The following is a 17,112-nucleotide window of genomic DNA, read 5'->3' as shown; positions in this document are numbered from 1 at the left end:
TGAAATAAATCTTGCCTGTACTAGTCATTGATTTCGTTCTTTAATCACCTTTATGAGATGGAAATGATGCAACACTATTTTGAAATTCTTCAAATGTTTTTATTGATTTCGTATTTGATCTTCTGATTTTTATCATATACATATGTATAAAAATATGTTTCAATTTGTTTCTTCGAGGACGACGCCTACTTGTTGATTTTTTTTCTGTGCCACCGGTGTTACGCAATCTTACAGATGAACAGAACATAATTTTATGGTTATTTGAAGGTTTTATGCAACAATGCGTAAAACTGTATAATAACTGATACAGTGATTTTGTATAACGAATTTCGATATATTCGTTACAATTAAACAATTAATACAATATTCAGTTTTTAAGATATAAATATTATAAATGTAATAGATACAAATATTATAAATATAATAGATATAAATATATAGATAGATAGATATAAGATAGTAGACAATATAGATAGATATAAATATTATAAATATTCAGATTGAGAATTTGTCTAATATCAATGAATTATTTATATTTATTATATTATTTTTATTTATATATTTATTATGTGTATATGTTTCACAAGTATGTTTTACGAGTCCTATTCAAACTCGAACTAAAGCTTTCGCTTCCAAAAACTCTGCTTCCACTGTCCTCATCGTAACTCATAATGCAATAACGTTTCATCAGAAGAATCCCAGTTTGAAAGAGACCTTATAAAAAGCTAGCATAATTCGCTCTAACCATACTTCGTAGAATTTCCTACGTGTTTTCAGTAATCATAGCTCGAGATAAACACGTGTAATCTAATAGGAAAGGACAAGGTTAATTCGGATGAATTGCCTGAAACAGCCCGAAACTAACCATGAGTCGGGAACGAGGTCGAATGTGAGGATACTGGCATAACTAGGATAAAGTCTCCAGCAGCTTCTAATCTCGACTGCAGGACTTTGTAACAGGCCGGTCTCAGTGAAAACAGAGATTACCAAAGTACGATGGACTTATGCCGTTGACTCGATGTGCTCTATTGAAATTTCAAGTGACTTTTGCAGCATCGATCTCCGAGCATGATAAAGAGACTGCGAATTTTATGCGTTTGTGATAAAATTGAGTAGTTGCAATTTCAAATGGTAAGAAGATTAAAAAAATTAAAAAATATATGTCAATGTACGATTCTTGATCAGTTAAAATTATTACGTAAAGAACGAATTTGCTATTTAGTTTCTGTTGTTTTTTTTGTAATTGATGCAGACAATTTATATTATCTAATGATAAATAATAAATTCTATAATAAATATATTTATGTACAATTCACAATTGAGAATTTCTTAAAAATATATTCGATCGCAATAGCAACTTCAGTCGACTACCAATAAGTCAGTCCAGTAACATAAATCATTTCGTTTGAGATTATCATGCAAACAAAGATATTTATGATTAGGATATAGTATAATAATTAAAAATCCTATTAGTAGTCGGGCGACAGATCTTTTTGTTAAAGATACGATTGAGTATGTTTAGGATCATTTATGATTTTGTTATCATTATTATTTTAAGGTACTCATCCTGGATTATTAGTTGTACATTTTGGGGGTTGCTGAATTAGAACATGCCTTTTTTTGTTATATCAAAAATGCAAAATTCAAAGTGGAACATCGAACACTATTGATATAAGCATTGTTCATAACTTATTTTTTATGGAAATCAATTAATTACCCGATACTTGGTTATAATTATGTGTATAATTATGATATAAAATTCAATATGACGAACTTAATCTTAAACCACTTTTGTAATTAACAGGTCACGTAAAACAAATAAGTTGTCCAAAATAGAAATAAAGAATGATCATAAACGATGTAATAATAAAGCAGTATAAACAATTATAAATATTGTGTGGAATGAAAAATGCTAGTTTATGCATACGACAAATAAGGAAAATAATACAAATTTTTAGAAATGTAAAAAAAAATAGAAAGTAAATAAAAATAAAATAATTATTTTATTATAAAAAATAATTATTATATATTATAAAAAAAGAAAACTAATATTGTCGTTGACACAATACAAATTTTTATTCGATGTTAAAAAGGTAGTATCTATGCAACATCTTTCTTAACCTTTGTCATCAACTGTTTCCAGCTACATTCGATAAAAGTTGATTTCTTTAATCTTACTCCTTGATATGCTCCGTTACGAATTTTGTAATTATTACACTTTTGACCGGCACTAAAAGTGTTTATACGTTTTCGAATAGATGAAATGTTAACACGTTCGTCCTTATCGAGACCGCGGCGTTCGGTTCCGGGTGCCGAATGCAAAAATCCACGAAGCGTTGGCTCTTATTGTGCATTATTTGCGGAAGGAAATGTGTCTGCCGGTGGAGCACATAGAGCGGCAGCTGGGGTATGCCACTTAAATCCGCTGCATCTGGACCGGTTTCCAGGCCGGGGAAGGATGAACGACTCTGCGGAAAGAGGGTGCCTTTTATTCTTCGAAAGGAAATACGTGGCACGCGAGTCGTGTGCCGCCGGTCTAGACGTGGGTGGATCTACTATTTCTATACACACGCAAATAGCTGCGTTGCACGTCAGTGGCTCTCATCGCCGGGAATATGGTGCCGCGACACGTGACGAGCATGCAGCCTGGAATTCCATAAATCCCTTCAATCCGGATTCAGCAGAACTGTTTTGCCCGTGCGGCGTGCTCCGTTGCGAATCGAACCGAACCAGTGAAACAACGACAGTGATCGAGGCAAACGCAATTTCTTTTGTTTCTGCTTCCTCGGCCTTGAACGGGATAGATGTCCCAATTTCTGTACCCTCGGACTAAAAACGTACAATACACTGCTAAAAAGAATTACAGCATAGAAAAATATTGGATAAATATTGGCCAACTTTGACTGGCGATAACTCCGCGAAAAATCATCGTAGAATGATGACCCTTTTTTTAAATTAAAGCTTGAAACCTCTACTTTGAGACAATGTACCTGGATTTTAAATTTGATGCACCCTCACCACTGTAACCCTTTAAATGCGAGACCATGTTTGTCATATCGAAAACTGCCAAGTTGACGAAAAGATTGAAAATTGACGAAATACAATTGCGTACGGATTTTTTCGGAGATGCAGTCTGCAGCCGAATAAAGCTCGATTCTTCCACTTTAATTTGAAAGAAAAGCAGCTAACTGGTTAATAATTGTAACCAGTTGAAAATAATGTAACAATATTCTTAAGTTCTTCTGATCTCGATGCGGACTTTTGTTGTTTGACGCATTAAATTGTTATTTTCTTTCGTGGATTTCGAAGCGAATCTGTCGGTTGAGAAACGAAAGGGCCGTCCTCGAGGATCTGGGCCAGGTTTCTATTTTGCTGGAAGATATCAAATCGCCTAAACGAAGGAGGAACCGTGGCGCACAGCTGTCGCGTGCCGGTAGAAACATCTGCTCGTACCTGCGCCTACTCCCGGACTATCCAGGATCCGCTCCTCCCTCTGCATCCTGGCCACTCTCCTCGCCTTATTATTTCGCGGTACCGTCGACGATTTTTTCCCCCCCGAGAGCCACCAGCAGCTCTTTTTAACGTTCACCACCTGCCGCTGCGCCGCGGAATTTTATACGGTCGCAAGGTGATCCCAGATGAGATCGATAGAGTGGCGACCGATGGACCGTAAAACGCGTCCTCGCTCGAGCTTCCTTTTTGATTTCGCGCGAATAACCTTTGTGACTTCATCGTGCTGACGAGAGGCCACGCCGGTAGCGATCCTCGTCGCGGCGATATCGATAACCGTGGAACCCGCGCAGGGAAATATTTGTTCGATGGTGAAATCGGCGATGAAATCACCGGCAGTCCACAGAGGAATATATTATATTAGAGATATATAATATTATATTATTAGAGATATATTATTATTAGAGATATATAATATAATATTATATTATAGAGGAATATTAGCCAACCGGATGGGGAGATCTCCCCGTTTTAACCCCTTGCTTTTCGATTTAATTTCCAATAGCGCGTGCCATGAACAACAAGATCGGTCTATTGTGCAAATCGCAGACGTCTTATGATTTTTATATATATATATAAAGTTAATTGTACCATATACAAAAATGTTATTAATATATTATCCACTTTGGGACAATAAATCTTTTTTGTCCATTAATCAATTGAACGTAATTATTTCCCAGACATCTGGCAGCGTAAAGTTAACTGTACCATATATATATATATATATATATATATATATATATATATATATATAATTTATTGTCCCAAAGTGGATAATATATTAATAACATTTTTGTATTAATTTCTGAGTGAATGTCGCGTGTGTAGGCCGATCAGCTATACAACGTCTTTGAAACGTTTTATTTACATTTAGCACGGCCAAATGTAACCGTCTCTGACACGTCTTGTTGATGTTTGATCCGGTCAGCATATCACGTCTCTGATACGACTTGTTTATGTTTGGCCCGGTCGACTTACCACGTCTCTGACGCGACATTGTAATCTAAGGGGTTAAATTAATCCCTTGCTGTACTTTGACGTGTCCGACTCGTGATGAAAATTTCTAGTAACAATTTATTAAGTATAGATGATATTCTGTTCCACTGAAATTGGAATAAAATTCTAATCTCTTGTTATCAATATTTAAGCATTCAAGTAAATTTAGGCACGTAGTAAACATCAATTTTCTTCCCCTTCTAAGAAATTATTGCAATCGAAGAATTTCAATTCGCACTAACTGTGAAGAAAATGGTACGTTAGGGGGTTAAGTCGCCTGATGACCGAATGAGGAAATCTCCCAGTTTTAACTTAGCAACGCGTGGCCCTCGCTCTGCTTACTTTTTTTTTTTATTGTCAATCAGTCTTGACCTGGGGTTCATCGCAATTCATTGAACACTTTTTGTTCCTTTATAAATAGACTGTAGATCTTTAAGCAAAATAAAAAGTTTCGATGTTAACTGTGTAAAACAGAAGTTAGATAGAAATGTATTTCTTCATTTAATTATGTCAATAAATTATTTGAAGTCTTCACAAATTTATATTCCACCTACACATTTTTCCTATAAATGCATAAAATTCGCAGTTTATTTATGAAACACTGTTTATAATTAAGCTATGTTAACACTTTGACTGCCGCATCAGCCATATATGGGTGACAGAATTATTTAAAATTTAATTTCTAAAAGTTAGTTTTAAGATTAGCTTAACAATTAGTCTTAATTTTATTAAGATTTGCAAGAGGTATGAATGTTGAAGAAATAATTAATGCCCCATAAGTTGGCTTTGCAATTTTAATTTAATCGAATAAAATACTTCAGTTTTATGAAATTTTTGAGGTTTTTGGCGGGGTCGTGAAAGTATTAGCCCTTAACCGGAGCCAGTTATTGTTTCAATAAATATTGCATATTTCCAAATTAGTAAGTGCAAATTTTGCGTTGAATCGCGCTGCAAATTTGATGAGTTGTACCTTGTAAATTGTAACAAATTATATATGCATAATCGACTGCAATATAAATGAAGCTTGTAGCACGATGTTAAAGTTGTGTTAAACAGATTTAACGTGGCAGTGAACGTGTTGATGAAATTGTATAATCTGTAGAATTCTTTTTGAAAACACCAAAATTATTCGAACGATGAATATCGATGCTTCGAGCAGTAAAACTAGACATGTTAAAGTTTGATTTTGAACATAATCTGGTAATTACGATGTAAGATTATGTGTTCCAAATTTGAAGCGAATTTATAAAATTGTCGAATATTTATTGCAAAGTAATAAAACATCGGTGCAGATTTAATTGACGCACTATTCTTTAATATTAAATTTATTAAATATATTAAATTATTTAATATTAAAATTATAGAGAAATGATGACACTGCACTAATTTCTAACAAAAATGATTAATTTAGCCATTCAGTGTCTAAAATCAACTCTTTCGAAAATGCATTCTTCAATCCTAGATTCGATACAGAAATAACTAAAAATCATGGATATTTTGTAATCTCGTTTATGATCTTATACTGTGAAGATAGTTATTTTTAATATTTTCTTTAGCAACAAGTCAAGTTCTATTTAGCACGAAATATTGACTTCATCCGACATACGAGCGACATCTGTATACTTCTGAAAGAATCGTCGCCGTTACCCGCACCCTCAATCGGCAGATATTTCTCGTTTCTTTCGTTACTGTAATTAATTAGTATATATTCAAATTGATAATAGAACGAAAATGATAAAAATATAAATATAAATATAAAACATAAATATAAATATAAATCACAAATTATAAAAATAGAAATTGTTATGTAATAACTTTTCCGCGAATAGCTTATTAATGTAACTTCAATCATTGTTTGAAAAAATCGATCAAATTTACCGATGCTCTCTCGTTAATATATTTTTTTAGCTGTTTGAATAATCACTTGTCTTCTTTTTCTCGCATTCTTCGTTCTTGTAAGAAGTGCAGTTGTCATCTTGCTATCTAACTCGTCCCATAAAAGTTTTACAGTCTCAAATCCCGTTGACCAATATTTAAAACAGCCGCGATAAAGTTTATCGTGTAATAAAGAAAGTGTTGTACGAACGCAGAGACATCCCTGTTAGCAAGGAACGTAATAAATTTACACTTTTCGAAAAAAAGCAAGGTAAACCGCGCACAATCTCTAAAAAGTGTTTCTCGTAATATACTTCACGTAATACTAGCCCGCGATGACCTTTCTGGTAAGTTATTCATAGACAGCTGATCTTCGTGCAAATTTCCATATTCAGATTGTATGTCATCAAAATTCTTCATCAGCTAGACAATCATTGTAGAAATGGGATCAAAATGCAATCTAGTTAATTATAGAGGTTGTGCATATTTTATGCATCTATTGCAAAAATATGTAGATGAAAAAGACAACATTGAAGACACTAGAGAAAAAATGAAGAACATTGCTATACTTCTTCCAATATATTGAAATTATTAAAAGGGGAAATACATTTTTATTGATATTTGATAGCATGGCGTTAGAAAGTAATGGATTAAATTATTATTGTACGGCGGATATAAACTAAAAATAAACTAAACATTTTTTTAATCAATTCTAAGAAACATAAGTTAGATAGACATGCATTTCTGTTTTAGATGATTTCAATAAATTAATCAGAATATAAGATCGTTCTTACATTTTTTTTAATAGTTTCCTTATCATATATCAATAATCATTAGTTTGCGGATCTTTATCCATTTACTGTAAAAATTGATAAGAGAAATACAGAATAATGAAAACATTAGAAGAATTAAAGCATATTGTTACATTATTTTCAATCGAATGAAACTATTAAACGAAGAAATACATTGCCAATCAATCCTTGTTTTAAACAATTACTGAATAACACTTTTATTTTGCATAAAGACTCGCAGTCTAATAATCATGATGACATTTGGTATCATTAATTAACATCTGTAGTCTAGTATATTATTAAAAAATAATCTATAATCGCAGACAAATAATCAATTTATCTTTTCTTGAGTCACGCAAGATTTTGTAAAACCTATTCAGAATTATTATTGATGACCATAATACCATAATTTTTTCAGTTAATCATAATAAAAAATAATTATTACACGCATAATGATTACTAGATTAATCATGACCAACGATTATAATTGCTTTGCTGATTTGAGTTATTCATTAGTCACAATTACTTGATTATTTAGTGACTCTACTCATGGCCAACAATTGCATTCGATTATATTACATTATTACATTTTTATTTCACCTAAAAATCTGATTATAATAATCATCGCGCGATGAGCGACGAAATTCGAGAAATCGGGACAGTCGCAGAAACATGGTCGTTTCATTTCGACCTTCTATTACCTGGTATTATTATAATAATTATTCGCATCCTGATCGGACGGATTCGGTAATTTAACGGCGCGCCTTCCGAATGGAAATCAGCCGACCAATTAAAATGATTCCGCGCGGCCAAACGAAACCGTGCCGGAACGGAACAACAGCGATTGATTCGGGCGTGTGCAGTGCACGCGAGAGCCCGGCGACGATTATGCGAGTGACACGGTGCGCCAAAAACGCGGTCGACTACCATTCCGAGCGTCTCGCGAAACAGTTGAGAGCATTTTTGCAGGTTCTTAACCACAGCCCCGCGACTCCGTATACGGCCCTGGCTTGTATTACTCCTCGCGGGGTCGTTACCGAGCGCCGGCTACAATTTAGAAAATTTAATGATGCTTAATAAGCGGCCCGGAATATTTACGGAACACTCTGTTGATTGTGTCCGTGGCCGGCAACCACGTCGCGATCTTTCTGCATCGTTAACTTTTAATCATCGCGGTCGAACCCTGTTTCGCGACCAGCAAAAAAACGTGGCCAAACAAAAGTTGCAGGAGCGAATCCGGGTTTGATTAGATTGAGTGATTATGAGATACAGGAATGCTCTTTCTTGGGCATCCATCAATTCCGGAGCTGGGCATTTTGTTCGAACCGTTTCGAATGAATAATTGTCCGAATGAATTCCTTTTAGTCGAATATCTCATTCGAATAACGATCATTCAGTATTCGTTATTCGTAATAGATTATTCTATTTAGTCGAATATTTTATTCGGATAAAGAATATTCGTTATCCGTCGTCCATTATTCTATCTATATTTATTCGGGCAATTCCTTATTCGTATAAATTATTCGCATAATTCTTTATTCGAATAAATTCTTCGATTAATTCTCCATTCGAGTAAATTATTCGCATAATTTTTTATTTGAATGAATTATTCGCATAATTCTATATTTGAATGAATTATTTGCATAATTCTTTATTCGAATAAACTATTCGAATAATTCTTTATTTAGATGAATTATTCGCATAATTCTTTAGTGGTATAGATTATTTGCATAATTCTTTATTCAAATAAGTTATTCGATTAATTCTCTATTCGAGTAAATTATTCGCATAATTCTTTATTTTAATGAATTATTCGCATAATCCTATATTTTAATGAATTATTTGCATAATTCTTTATTTGAATAAACTATTCGAATAATTCTTTATTTAGATGAATTATTCGTATAATTCTTTATTGGTATACATTATTCGCATAATTCTTTATTCAAATAAGTTATTCGAATAGAGATTGTAAAATTATTTGAATAATAATGCGAACAATCGTTGACCATTTTTGTGTTCACGTAATTCTATTTCGGCTACGAAATATTTTCGATTTAATTGGATCCAAACGATTGTAATAATATTTTTCAGAGCAGACTGGAATATCGATCCTCGGCCTACGATAATATTCGTCTATAGGGGCGAACGGGGAACAGGAATCGATACGTAACATCCTCCATAATGGTCAAGGAGGTTCAGTGACCTTGTTAGATAGCCCGAATCGATACCATCGCGCCGCGATCGGGGAACAGCCGTTATCGAAATTCCCCAAACGAATCGCTCGATTTACCTCCAACCTCTGGACGGTAATGAACTTTCCAGTGTCATTGTTGCATGCAGAAAAGACGGTGGCGTTTCTTTCCAACTTCTCTTCTAGCCGTCACACAATTCAAGCGCAGATACTTCGATTTGTTGCAACTTTTTCTCGACATACATAATTATACATAATTATACATATATACATGTAATATAATATATATAATAATAATATATTATATATATAATATATATATAATAATATATATTATATATAATAATAATATGTTATATATATAATATATATAATAATATATATTATATATAATAATAATATATTATATATATAGTATATATATAATATAATATACACATAATTATACATATAATACAGCTATAATAACACAAGATTATGTAGATACAGTAAATTCTCCCTAATTGACGCTCAGATTGTGCACAAAAATAGATCATTTGGGAAGAGGAGATGCGATTATTCGAGCCTTGCGGCCCGTTATTATAGTTATTGACTAGAAAATAAAAATATAGTTATTGACTATAAAAACGAGCCACAAGGCTCGAATAATCGTATCTCCTCTTCCCAAATTGTCCACTTCTGTGTACAATTTAAGCGACAATTAGAGAGAATTTACTGTATACATATGTGGAAGCGTAGTCAAGAAACTAAAAAAGATAATTAGTGAACGTTTTATTAGGTGGAATGCAATGTGCATTTCCGAAGAAAAATAACGAAACGATTCCAAGACACGTAATTATCTTGTCCAGCTATAATTGAACAAGATTATGTAGATACACGTACGTAGAAATGTAGTCGAAGAACTAAAAAAGAAAATTAGCGAACGTTTCATTAGGTGGAACGCAGTGTACATTTTTTTGAAGAAAAATAACAAAAATATGCCAAGACACGTAATTATCATATCTAGCTATAATTGAACAAGATTATGTTAGATATATGTATGTAGAATGTAGCTAAGGAACTAAATAAGAATATAACCTGTTTTAGGTGGAACAGACTGTACAACCGTACATTTCTGACGAGAAATGATAAAAAAGCAATTTATTTTATGTAGTCGCTTTTGCAGTGCATTTACGTAACGAACGTGCGCAATTCGCGAAACGGTCGGACCTTTTGTAACATTTAAATATCAAGGTCGAAATTTGTGACATTTATTGCGTCACAAAGCAATCAACGGTAATATAGTTTCTGCGTCGCGAGGTCGCTTTAATTTCTCGCGTGGAGTGGCGCCTGTGCTTTTACCTGTTCTGTAACATAGCGGATGATAAGCGAATCGATTGCGAATTGCCCTGAGGCGCCCTTGACCATAAAACGACTGCATGGGTGCAAGGTTCCAGGCGAAACTAAACGAGAGACATTTTTTCAGGAACAAATACGATAAGAAGTCCTTTTAAAACGAAATAACATTTTTGTAAACTTTATAATTTCTAAATTGTTTTGGGATCTTGGGGGGAGGGGGTAGTTTTCAAAAATTGCAATTAGATAGGATGATACAAAAATTAGAAAATAATGAAATTTTTGGTATACATGTAAGTTGCTCAGATCTATAAACGCATTTTTATAATTTTTAATATACCCTCAGATAAAAAAATATAAAATAAACATTCTTTCGTTGTCCCAACCAATTGCGATTTTTTAAAACAATTTTTAGCTATAGTCAAGCAAATTAATCCCTTTTTTAAAAAGATTTTAAAACAGCAGCGAAATTACAAGAATTTAGGATCATTGATTATTAATTAATGAAATTACTAACGGCAGAAAGAAATTATACTTAATTGTCTTATATTATAATTAAAGCAGAGAGTTTTTATTTTGCACGAGTAACGTTTCAATTACGACGTCAAGTATCTTAAAAAAAATTAGACATCTTTTTGACGATCGTTAATAAATAATAAAAATGGAAGCTTCTCCATAAAAATGGTTTTTCGCAGAGACGCAGTGGCGTGCATAATTATAGACTAAAAGTAACTTTTACATTATTAGTGATGTTTAAACAAAATTTTAACAAAATTTGCATATTTCTATATCAGAAATGATATAAAATAAAAATGTACAAATAATGTTGTTGCGTTAAGTTTTCGTTTAAATGTCAGTAAAAGTGTAAAAGTTGCTTTCGGTCTACAATTATGCACACCACTGTAAATGACCGGGCACGAGATTTCGTGCGGCGATTGTCGCGTCAATCAGAGAATTGTTGTGCCGGTTCCACTGCGTTCCAGAGGCTATCCGTTCAGCTTTCATAAACGTCGACGCGTTTCCGCGATCGGTTTTTTCACGCGAGCGCGAATGGTTCCGTCGCCAAGACGAAACAAAACCCCGGCCCACGCACATTCGCGTGAGTTTACTTTGCCATAACTACGGCCGCGATAACTCGGAGGCAGCGCGAGTGCGTTGACTGGCGCAGTTCGAATTGCATTTGCATGGCTAATTCGTCGTAAGAGGGAAATGGCACCGTCGCCGTTATCAGGAAGTCGCGCGGACGAAACGTTTCAGGCGGATTCGACGGTCCTCGACGTCGAGTTTCGTCTTCGAACGCTCCGGAACGAATTGTGCGGTACGTGTTCGCTAACTTCCAAAGATTTCTACTCGCTTTCGAGGCGGCCAGACGAACTTGCTATCAATAGACTGGACTTTATGCATCTATGATTAAAATCAATGGCAAAGCATCGAAAGTGTTGAAGAATGTCGATGCATTTCGCCTCAAGCTAGTAATTGCTGTGTTATTTTTAAAAAGAATTTTTACGTTATTAATTTTGTACATTACTAACGATTTTGTATTTTATGAATATAATTATTTAAAATTGTAATATAATATAAGATGCAATAAATATGACTATGTACGCTAATGACTCTGATAGCGAACATGTTAAATCATGTCCAGTAACTTGATAAATAACCTCAATTATTATTAACTAAATATGAAATCAAATGAATTTTATTATATTATATGCTTGATTTTATTATTACTAGGTTGTGGTTCTTATGAATTTATGGCAAAAATAGATAGGTGAAATATAAAATACTAATAAAGAGATTAATTGAATGAATCGATTTTTTTTCGAATTAATTTCAACTCATTAAAATTATTTAAGAAAGAAAAAATATTCAACCTGTCTCCTACGTCCTTCAATTGATGCGGACCTTTTTTTATTTTGCATAAAGATCCGCAGTCTAATTATAATTATCAAGTAGAAGTGAGAGTAAACTGAAAAATATGTATTGACACGTCCAAACACGTTTCCTTTCACTAGATTGTATGAAATGTGTGTTCAGTTTTGCCATTCAGTTGGAAGCTCACGAAAAAACAAAGGAATTCCTTTGCAACGATGTTGTATTAACTATATATATATAATATATTATTATACAATAATATATAATATAATATAATATAATATAATATAATATAATATAATATAATATAATATAATATAATATAATATAATATAATATAATATAATATAATATAATATAATATAATATAATATAATATAATGTAATGTAATATAATATAATATAATATAATATAATATAATATAATATAATATAATATAATATAATATAATATAATATAACTCTCTCTCTCTCTCTCTCTCTCTCTCTCTCTCTCTCTCTCTCTCTCTCTCTCTCTCTCTTTCTCTCAATTAAAACGAGCGTATTTCTGATAAAAATCGATGTCCAACAACGTCCTACGTCCACACAAGAATAGAACGAACTACAGTTATGTGTCTGGACAACTCGATACTCTACGAAAACGTTATAAAGTTCCGCAGTCCAGTAATGACAGGTCGAAGAATCATCAAGAAACGAGAACTGCGACCGGCAACTTCAATTTCTAATTGAGTCGGTCAAGATAAATAACACGGAAGAAATGCCGAGGAAATATTACAACTCGGTTTCAATTAAAAAGTACGATAACGAGAAATCCAACCTCGCGCAAAGTTTTCTCTCGCATTTCGAGTTCCCTTTGGCGACATTCTTCGGTAGAGAACTTCTTCGGTAACTGCGTTAAAGAAGTTCAACGTTAACGATTCGATTAGTTTAGACCTCGGCTGGCTGTTTCGATCGAGACTTTCTCTCTCTCTCTCTCTCTCTCTCTCTCTCTCTCTCCCTCTCGTCTCGATTACGTTGCGAGTTAGGGTACGATTATTCTAGTTGCGTACTCGGACGAACAAATCGAACGGTTTGAAACAAATGGAAGCAATTACAGCGCTTGCGAATTCATTCGTTCACGCGAGTTGTTTAAACCTGTTTTTGATTTTTCGTTCGATTAATTATGACCGACGTAACTTTTATCTTACTTGTGTGTTATTACATATTTTATCTTACTATTTATCTTGCTGACGCAAGACAAAGATGTAAGATATCTTACATCGGTAAGATAAATAACAAAAACCTTAGGAATCTCACAATTTCCAAAGAGAAATTATGGGACACGATGGTTTCCTTCTAAAATTCCATAGAGTATATAGAGAATCGTTTCTCGATTTGAACGAAAGTGTCCACGAAATTTATTTATTCAATGTAACAGGTAAATATTTCCTCTTGAAGCAAGAATTCAATTTTCTCGTTTTAATTCTGTTGCAAACGAGAATTTTCCCAGTGTACCTTTTCGTTAGCTAAATGTATCTAATTTCTCTATGAAACAAGATTACGTATTCGACAAATGAATGTAAACATTGCAGGAAGGAAAGAATTAGTTTCATTAGAATTTCTGTGATCTTCGAGTGATATTCATATCTACATTAACATGCACTGTAATGACAATATAATTTGCCTAAATGAAGATCACGTAGAAGCATGTTGAGAAGAACTGAACGATGCTTTGCGAAGATAGTACAAAAAATTCTCCCTAATTTTCCGTCAGCTTGTAAACAAAAATGGGCAATTTGCGATCCATTTTTATAGTTGCCGATTGTTAGCAATTGTAAAAATGAGATGCGAGGTTGGAATAATCTTAATAATAATTGCTGACAATCAGCAACTATAAAAATGGGTCGCAAGGCTCGAATAATCGTATCTCCTCTTTCCAAATTGTTCATTTTTGTTCGCAAGCTGAAGGAAAATTAGGGAGAATTTACTGTATTATTTTTTCGTATGAAATGAGAACAGTGCAAGCATCAACAAATCGTCGAAAACCGGCAATACTGAGTAAGGCTACCCGGAGCGCGATACTGTATTTAGAAAGCCATTTTCCGTCCGTGGAAAGACAGGAGGGAAACAAGTTGAAAATGGCGCCGAGAGAAAAGTGGCTAGGCTGCTCGGCTATCCTGAGATCAACTCGAGTTTCGCCGGGTCTCCTCCGCATTTTCATTCCCATTAATTCGGTCGCGCGAATTTCCGGGATAGTTTAATATCAGAAACGGGGGACGACTGTTTCGAGCGTTCTTGTCTACACGCCGGAGGGCAAATCAGAGCTTCTCCGTCCCGTGCACTTTGTTCCTGCCCCTCTGCAATCCCGTTTTCACCCACGGACTGTTTCATCTGACCTTTTTCCTATACCACGAAGCCTCCGAGGGTTTCGCGGATCCAGAAAATCGCAGGTCGCCCTTGTTTACCGAAACTGCTTCCATCTCCGATGTTTTTTCTCCTGTTCTTCGTTGGATCTTGTTATTCGACTACGCGGCAGGAGCTTCCTGCATTTCCGAGATATTCAAATTTATAAATTACTAGAAAATGTGAAATTCTTATCTTTTTTATCCGATTCTTTTTCTCCTTGTTTTCTGACGAATCTTGTTATCGAACTGAACAAGATTTTCGCGAATTTATCAGACATTTGTAAATTGCAAGAAAATGTGGAGATCAGAAGAAACGCGAGTCCTTTGGTGCATTCAAATTGTTATCTTTTTGATCCAACTAATTTTTCTTGAAGTTAGCAGTTGTTTCTTTCGTGGTCTAGACATTATTATTAAGGTTATCGAAATTTGGATTGTTTTTAACTTTTAGTTCGTAATAATAAGTAGACTACTGATCTTTATGCAGTATGAAAAATGTAATAATTAGACGGCGGATTTTATGCACTTATGGCAAATATGAGTAGCTGAAATATAATATTTTGAAGACAATAAGGGCAATCTAATAGTATCATTCTCATCATATCTTCATTTTATCAAAATATAGAATCGTCTTGGAAAATTTTTATTTTACATAAAGATTCACAAATAGCACGATTTAATAAACTATGTTTATTGAATCTGAGAACTAATAAGTACACTAATACAAGTGATGGGAACCGTGTTTATAAAAATATGAAGAGGAAATTAAAATACGTTCATCGACTGAAAAAGTTTTCTATCATTTGAATTTTTATGGAACGATTTAAAAAAAATATGATATTGCAGAAAGACATTGTGAAATTGATTCTTAAGTACATAAATGGTACGAGGAAACTACTAATTACGCTGACGTCAAAGGAAGTTGCAACATTAAGGTAGATTGTGGAATATAGAAAGGCATATAATTTTTTATATCAGAAAAGTCAACAATTACTGAATTATCATATTATTTTTACATACAGGTGTACTTCAAAGTATACTTGAACGTGCAGTTTCGTGTTACTTTAAGGGATCGTTTTAAACGCAAAGAATTTCATTATTAGTCAGTTAAGTAATTTACGATGTTGTTTTTTTTATTAATCAGTAATATATATTTTAACATTTAGCCTAATAATAATATTCGCGCTAAAGGAATAAATAACGTAATAAATATTCTATTCACAATGAATATGACCATGTCAAATAAAATCCGAGTATATTTAATAACGCCAGATAAAATTGTAAATAATTATGAAAATATTCCTAAAAAGTTGCAAAATCGTTTCTCGAAAACATTGTAGCTTCTCGATAACTATTTGTACATACGATATAATGCAAAATAATCTCAAAAGACATTATAATTGCTTGAGATAAAAATGATCTTTCGGAATCTTAATTGCATTCAGACTTGGATAAAAATATTTGAAAAAATATTGGAAATAATTACTGAAATGCTCTTGTTTGTATGAAATAATATTTGAAGATTTATTTAACGTCCCATAGATAAGTTCAAATATTGAAAATAGTTATTTATGTTGTGGTAACGAAAATTATTATATTATTTGACATAGTATTTCAGGTGTTTAAATTTTTCTATTAATTATTTGAAATTCTATTTCCTTCGATTAATATTTGTCAGAGCAAATAAACGTATAAAAGATGCACGAACACACGTTGTTTCGAAGAATAAGCTTTTTATTATATTTCTCATAATTAATGAATATAATTGGAACCTTTGTTATCTGTTTGCTTTTAACGATGTACATATTTCAAATAATATACAATGCAACATTTCATGGAAATAATATTTAAATCTTTGATTTCACGCTTGATAAAGAAAATATTTATTTCAATTAATTATTCGAGGTATATATTGTAAAATATATATTTAAAACAATTCTCATATGTTTGTAACATCAATGAAGCATTTCAACCAGCATTTCGTTTAACACTGAAATAAATTACAAATTTCAATTGAAGCATGTGTAATAACACAGTTGAGAGATATGGTATTTGCAAATATTTCTATTTCTTAGTTGAAATATTTTAACCCAGGTCTGATTTCACTTTCAAGGAGAAACTCGCAGATCCAAAAACTGCAACGTCTCGTTATCGT

The 17,112-nt window shown here is 33.1% G+C and overlaps 2 protein-coding genes across 6 annotated transcripts in view; both read right to left on the bottom strand.

Annotated features, from left to right (window-relative positions):
- Positions 1 to 17,112, bottom strand: part of RhoGEF3 (Rho guanine nucleotide exchange factor 3) — a 384,940-nt gene that overhangs the window by 97,487 nt on the left and 270,341 nt on the right. The window lies entirely within an intron of this gene.
- LOC143259498 (uncharacterized) overlaps positions 1,724 to 17,112 on the bottom strand; it is a 77,783-nt gene continuing 62,394 nt past the window's right edge. Inside the window, exons 3-4 of the mRNA XM_076522032.1 lie at positions 2,572 to 2,829; positions 1,724 to 2,468 (exon numbers count right to left, since the gene is read on the bottom strand). Coding sequence (XP_076378147.1) covers positions 2,667 to 2,829 — 163 coding nt within the window. The 3' untranslated portion in view covers positions 1,724 to 2,468; positions 2,572 to 2,666. The remainder of the gene's footprint in view (positions 2,469 to 2,571; positions 2,830 to 17,112) is intronic.

The sequence above is a fragment of the Megalopta genalis genome, chromosome 5, assembly GCF_051020955.1.
Source record: "Megalopta genalis isolate 19385.01 chromosome 5, iyMegGena1_principal, whole genome shotgun sequence".
NCBI lineage: Eukaryota > Metazoa > Arthropoda > Insecta > Hymenoptera > Halictidae > Megalopta > Megalopta genalis.
The sequence above is the reverse complement of the archived record's forward strand: the minus strand, read 5'-3'. Positions and strand labels throughout refer to the sequence as shown.